At 58.2% G+C, this 6,748-nt stretch overlaps 1 protein-coding gene across 1 annotated transcript; it reads right to left on the bottom strand.

Moving 5' to 3' along the window:
• Positions 1–1,881: 1,881 nt before the first annotated feature.
• LOC146420518 (uncharacterized) lies at positions 1,882–2,989 on the bottom strand. The gene is made up of 3 exons (XM_085048179.1): positions 2,938–2,989; positions 2,251–2,750; positions 1,882–2,154 (listed from the first exon to the last, which is right to left on the bottom strand). The coding sequence occupies exons 1-3, from the start codon at positions 2,987–2,989 to the stop codon at positions 1,882–1,884; spliced, it is 825 nt and encodes a 274-aa protein (XP_084904305.1).
• Between the last annotated feature and the right edge of the window lie 3,759 nt (positions 2,990–6,748).

The following is a 6,748-nucleotide window of genomic DNA, read 5'->3' as shown; positions in this document are numbered from 1 at the left end:
CCCAGTGGCTCAGGGAGACAGGAATGGGGATCATGGTCCACCTCAGACAAAGCTCCTCACAGAAGGTTTTGTTGAGTCACAAGGTGCAGAAATGACCCTCAACACCCCACAGATCCCCAAACCCACCAGAACCCCCCAGACTTTCCAAACTCCTCCAAGAGGAGCCTGGGAGGGGCTGGATCCAATCCCAACCCCTGACTTTGTCAAGATGTAAAGGATTGTAAAAGTGTAATTGAACCTTTATCTAACTTTGTCCCACAGGGTTAAGGATGGAAAACACAATATATTTATATAAATGTATGTAATAATGCCTAGACATAGAGATCTTAATGAGAATTATTTACTACACACCATAGGAGCTATAACAACTATTACAATATACATACTGTGCAGCAATATTGAAGCAATTGTGTTAAAGCAATTAGAGTAAAGCAAACCCAATTATTAAGCAGATGGATGTCACTCCCCCAGAACAACGACCATGGGAAAATCTCTGGCTCAGCCTCAAGGAGTGACCTTGAGGGGTGCCCCAATGCAAGGAGGACTCTCCACACTCCCCAAGAAGGGAAATGTCACTTTTACAGCCTGAAGTGCTGCCCTGTCAGTCGGATGTGCCCAGGCTGTGCCAGCTCAGCAGCTCTGGAGAAGTTCCCAGTGGTGTCACTTGGTTGTTCCTTTCTCCAGGGATTCTTCCAGCTCTGCCACAGCTTCAGCTCCCTCTCAGGATGTTGAACTTTGGGATGGAGGAGTCAGGCTGCTTTCAGCATTACTCACCCCAAAAGCAGTGTGACTCCCTTTCTTCATTTCCAACTGGGAGCTTTGCAAACAGGGAATTGCTGGAGTTGTTTGACCTCATTCCAGGCTCAGCATCTTTCCACAGGACACCCTCAGGAGATGTCCCTGCCAGCTCTCCCACCCCTTTTCCTCCCTCTCTCACCTCCTTCCCATTGTCCCCACAACCCCTGCTTCCCCCACAGCTTGTTTGGAAGTGTCCCCCCCACCACGCTGCTGATTTTGGGGTCTCAGCCCTTTCCTGCTCAGTTTGAGGGTCCAAAGCCCTCTCTTTTCCCCCCTCTCCTCCACCTTTCCCACTGTGACCTGAATCCCCAGCCTGAACCCCCTGATCTTGGTTTGGGGGATCCCAACCCTCTTTTCCTCTCTCTCCCCCCATGTTTCCCATCGTGGCCCCCATCCCATGCTCCCTGCTCACCCAAGTTCCCTTGGCTCCCAGCAGCACCCTACAGCCCCAGCTACCCCCACAGGCCCCATCCCCAGCTCTGGGCAGCTGCTGACACCCCAAAAGCAGCTGTGCTGTGGTGTGCCGTGGGGCTCCATGGTCATCCAGCGCTGCTTGATGCCATCAGAAGAAATGACTGGACAGAGCAGGTGAGATTTTTTTGAGTCTAAAGTCAGCAAATCTTCCCTCTTCCCAATGAATTTCTGATGTTAGTCTCCATCCTGATGGATGTTCCTGCTCCTGCATTCATCTAGGTGCCCATGGGGAAGACACCACCAGCCAGGTGTCTTCCCAACGTGGGCCACCAGGAATGTGAGTCACCAGGTCTCTGCCAAGTGTCGTTCCTCCCATGGGGGACAGAGTTGGAGAAGCCCACAAAGCACTTCCTGCAGTCGGGGCACTCGCAGGGCTTCCCTCACTGGTGGATCTGTTGGTGTCTGGTCAAGTCAGAGCTCCAGGAGAAGCTCTTCCCACACTAGGGACACTCGTAGGGCTTCTCCCCGGTGTGGATGCGCCGGTGGGTGACGAGGTTGCACTTGTGCTTGAAGCGGTTCCCGCAGTCGGGGCAGCGGAAAGACTTCTCCTCCGTGTGTGTCTGCTGGTGGCTGACGAGATCTGAGCTGCTCTGAAGCATCTCCCCACACTCAGAGCACTCGCAGCGCCTCTTCCTGGTGTGGCTGATGGTGGGTGGTGAGGCTGAAGTTGCGGGTGAAGCGGTTCCCGCAGTCGGGGCAGAGGAAATGCTTCTCCCCCGTGTGTGTCCGCTGATGCTTGAGGAGATCTGAACTGCTCCGGAACTTCTTCCCACACTGGGAACACTCATAGGGCCGTTCCCTGGTGTGGATCTTCTGGTGGGAGACCAGAGTGGACCTAATGGTGAAGCTCTTCCCACACTCCAAGCAGGTGAAAGGCCTTTCCCCTGTGTGCACAGGCCGGTGGGTGATGAGGGAGGAGCTGTCTCTGAAGGTTTTCTCACAATCCCCGCAGTTGTGGGGCTGTTGCAGTTCCCCTCTGTGGGCCTTCTGGTGCAAGACCAGGCAGGAATTGATGGTGAAGCTCTTCCCACATTCTGAACACTCATAGGGCCGCTCGCCCGTGTGCACCCACTGGTGGTAGAGGAGATGGGAGGCATGGTTGTAGCTCTTCCCACATTCCCCACACTCAAAGGGCTGTTCCCCCGTGTGCGTCCGACGGTGGGCGAGGAGGCCGGAGAACGACCTGAAGCCCTTCCCACACTCCACACACTTGTAGGGCTTCTCCTCCCCATCCTGAAGCTGCTCATGAACCCCAAGCTTCGGTCCTTGCCTGGATCTCTGTCCACCTTTCCTGCACAGGGTTGGTCTTTCCTTCTCAGAGCAACCTGGGCTGGGTTTGGAGCCTCTCCTTGTATGGGATCTGCAGGGCTTTTCCTCCCCCTTGGATTCCTGCGCTGTGGAGCTGCACAAAACAGCCTCTTCCACAAGGTTCTGCTGCGTAGATTTATCCTCCTTGGTCTCCAACCTCAGCTCACTGCCTGGGGGAGGAAGGACAAGGAGAGGATTTGGGATTTGTCTCCATGCCAGAGGAAAGGGGAAGGAGATCCCCTAGTCTGTCCCTGGCAGGATGGTGGTGGCTGTGGGGTTGTCCTGCAGCTGGGACCAATGCTGGGCTGGGAGATGGAGGAGAAGAGAGGGGGAAAGGGGCAGTGACTTCCTCCTCACCTGCCTGGTTGTCCTGGGGCACCTTCCTCTTCCTCACAGGCCTCTCCTCCATCTGGCCAAGGTTTGGGAGTGAGAAATCCTGTTGTGGGGAAAAGTACAAGGTATGAGCACCTTGGGTTCCTCCTGCCCAAGTCCACATCTGGAAATCACTGGGCATCAGGTGTCCACAAAAACTGCCAAAACACCAAGATTCAGTCGCCCAAAATACACAAATCACCAAGATGCAGCAAAAACACCCAACCAGGAGTTTCCCCTCTCTGGTGTGTCCATGCTGGGCTTTAGGGGGTCCCTCTTCTCTGAGCCACTGCAGGTCAAGCATGTATTGGTGTTCCCCCTTTCTGGGCTGCTGGGGGTCCTGGGAATCCCAGAGATCCCCCTCTTCTGGGCACCCCAGTTTGGTGTAACAGGTCTCCCAGGGGTCACCCCCATCTGGGGTCCTGTTTCAGGGACACAGGGTACCCGTGGGTCTCCTTTGTCCATGATCCCAACATCACCAGGCTGCCAGAGGTCCCTGCTCTGGTCAGGCATCTGACAGTGGTCAAGAATCCTGCTGGGAGTGGTCAAGGACACCCAAAACCTGCTGCTGAGGGGAATTTTGGAGACCCCCAAAGGGAGGAGACCACCTAAGGGGTCATGAGGACTTTTCAAGGGCATCTCCACCCCCTCAAAGGAACTGGGGGACAAAACCTCATCAACCCCAGCAACGGGGGTGCCATGCCGAGGTGAACCAATTCACCAATTGCATGAAATCCATCCCCAGCTGCATTCAAGAGCCCGAGGCAAGTGTTGCCAGTGCCCAGCTCAGCAGCACAGTGATGCCACAGAGAGCTCAGAATCAGCAGGGCTGGAGCTGGCAGGGAGCGGCCGAAGAGCTTGGGCTCTGTGCCCAGGGGCTGCAGGGCCTGTGAGTGACAGAAAGAGCCCAGAGGAAGCTCCTTGTCCCCCACGCAGGGACCCCCACGTCCCCCCCAGCCCACGCTCCTCACTCCCCACTGCGGATCTCATCCAGCGGCTCTATGCTCTGCTCTCTTGGCAGCCACGCCCAGCCCTGGGCAAGAGCTCTGCCAGCTCCTGCTTTTCTCTCTCACAACCCCCCAGCTCCCCCCAGCCCCCAGCTCCACATAAATAGTTTTGGGGTTATTTTTCTTTGGATTGATTGATTTTGCATTTTTGTTTGCTTTTGCTCACGGTGATTTACCCATCCAGTTAGTGGCAGAATGTCCCTTGAGAAGGAACTCTGTCGTGCTGTCCCTTTTTCTGAAGTCTTGAAACACTAGATCCCGAGAGAGGAACAGCTCTGCAGACACCCAGGGCAGTGCAGGAGGAGGGGCTCCAGGCCCCGAGCTGTACTCAGCATCCCAGTCCCTCCCAGTCCACTCCCAGACGTGCCCCCTCTCTCCCAGACCCTCCCAGCAAACACCCAGTCCTCTCCCTTTGCCCTCCAGTCCCTCCCAGTACATTCCCAGTACCTCTCAATGCCACCCCGCGCTCCATCCCAGTGCCTCCCAGTTCATCCCAGTGTCTGCCCGCTCTATCCCAGTGCCTCCCCAGTTCATCCCAGTGTCTGCCCGCTCTATCCCAGTGCCTCCCCAGTTCATCCCAGTGTCTGCTCGCTCTCTCCCAGTGGCTCCCCAGTTCATCCCAGTGTCTGCCCGCTCTATCCTAGTGCCTCCCAGCGTGTCCATCTCGCAGGTGCCATCGAGTTCCCAGCTGGCCCCGGCCACCTGCTCTGCTCCGCGATGATTTCTACCCTGCGCAGCTGCAGCTGAGGTGGTTCCAGGGCCAGCAGGAGCTCTCGGGGCAAGTGGTGGCCACCAGCCTGGTCCCCAGCGAGGACTGGAACCACCAGCTTCTGGTGCTGCTGGAAACACCCCCGGCGTGGGACTGGGGGGACTGTGAGGGGTTTTGGAGGTCTTGGGTTAACTGGGGCGCCACGCTGGTACCCCTTTCTCGCTCTCCCACCTGCCCTTATTCCCCCTCTCCCACCCCTTTCCCATCGCTATCCCCAAACTCAGCTCGGTTTGGGGCTGATCCACCCCTTTCCCATCGTGTCCCTGCCCGGCCCCGCTCTCCCGAGAGCTCTCGCCCGCAGCCGCAGGGATGGAGGAGGAGGAGCGGGAGGAAGAGGAGGGACAGAGGAGGAGGAAGAGGAGGGATGAAGGAGGAGCAGCGGGAAAAGGAAACAAGCAGGGACAGGAGCACCACGTGCGCTCACCTGTATCCGCAGTACCTTCGCCCCAGGAGCATCGCTCTCCCCGCATTCCGCAGGTAGCCGCAGGGAAGGGGGAGCTCGTCCCAAATATCCTGGGCCGTTTTTTTGAAGCGGGCAGGGACATTTGGAGCTCGCACGAAATGTATTTGGGGCTCCCTGTTTCATTCTTTCTGCAGGAGTCAGGCTGTCTGGGTTCTGCCACACACCTGCTGCCCAAAGTCAATAGACACATTAAAACCCATTTTAAAGACCTTAACACCCATACCGTCACCCAGCGAGTTGTTTGTAAAGACTTTAGCTTTCCTCTCACTCCCCGCTCCCTGCTGATGAGGAGCTGCAAACTGCTGCTGCCTTGGCTTCTCCTGCAAAGCAGGGATTCCATCCGAGTGAGTCCGGGAGGGAGCCGGAGGTGCCACCAGCCCCCAGCGAGGCCGGGGCGCTGCAGCAGCGAGGGGCCACCGGGGGATTGTCGGGGTGAGGAGCTTTGCTCTGAGCCAGCGCTGTCCTTGCCCCTCCCTGGCTGTGCCCATGCCCCGCGGTTTAAAGGCGTGTGGGTGAGGAGCGCTGACCTGGCGCTGACCTAGCCCTGGGCGGGCTGGGGGAGCTGGAGCGGCTGCCCGAGCCCGGAGCCGCTGCCTTTGGCCGGGAGCCCCCCGGGCAAAGCTCTCCGCTCGGGGCCGACATTCCCCGGAGCCCCCCGGGCAGGGGTCAGTGTGGCCGGGCCGGCGCCGTGTCCGCAGCGGCTCCGAGGGGAACAGCCCGGCCCGGCTGATGCTCGGGGAACTGGGCTGAGCCGTGCTCGTGGGGCAAAGGCTGAGGGAGAGAGGGTGAAGCGACGGCAAAGCGGCCTCGGGCTCCCCGTGCCCCCCTGTCCCCGCAGCTGGGCTCGGTGGCCGCCTTGCTCAGAGGCTGTGGGGAATCCCTGGAAAAATCCATCGCGGAGCAGAGCAGGCGGCCCGGACCAGCTGGGAGCTCGATGGCACCAGCGAGATGGACACGCTGGGAGGCACAGGGAGAGAGCGGGCAGACACTGGGATGAACTGAGGAGGCACAGGGAGAGAGCGGGCAGACACTGGGATGAACTGGGGAGGCACAGGGAGAGAGCGGGCAGACACTGGGATGAACTGGGAGGCACTGGGATAGAGCGGGTGGAGGGCGGGGTGGCATTGAGAGGTACTGGGAATGTACTGGGAGGGACTGGAGGGCAAAGGGAGAGGACTGGGGGTTTGCTGGGAGGGTCTGGGAGAGAGGGGGCACGTCTGGGAGTGGACTGGGAGGGACTGGGAGGGACTGGGATGCTGAGTACAGCTCGGGGCCTGGAGCCCCTCCTCCTGCACTGCCCTGGGTGTCTGCAGAGCTGTTCCTCTCTCGGGATCTAGTGTTTCAAGACTTCAGAAAAAGGGACAGCACGACAGAGTTCTTTCTCAAGGGACATTCTGCCACTAACTGGATGGGTAAAGCACCGTGAGCAAAAGCAAACAAAAACGTAAAATCAATCAATCCAAAGGGAAATAACCCCAAAACTATTTATGTGGAGGATGAGGGGTGGGGGGAGCTGGGGGGTTGTGAGAGAGAAAAGCAGGAGCTGGCAGAGCTCTT

Source organism: Lichenostomus cassidix, unplaced genomic scaffold, assembly GCF_008360975.1.
Source record: "Lichenostomus cassidix isolate B80296 unplaced genomic scaffold, HeHo_3.0 HiC_scaffold_751, whole genome shotgun sequence".
NCBI lineage: Eukaryota > Metazoa > Chordata > Aves > Passeriformes > Meliphagidae > Lichenostomus > Lichenostomus cassidix.
This window is presented reverse-complemented; position numbering and strand designations above follow the sequence as displayed.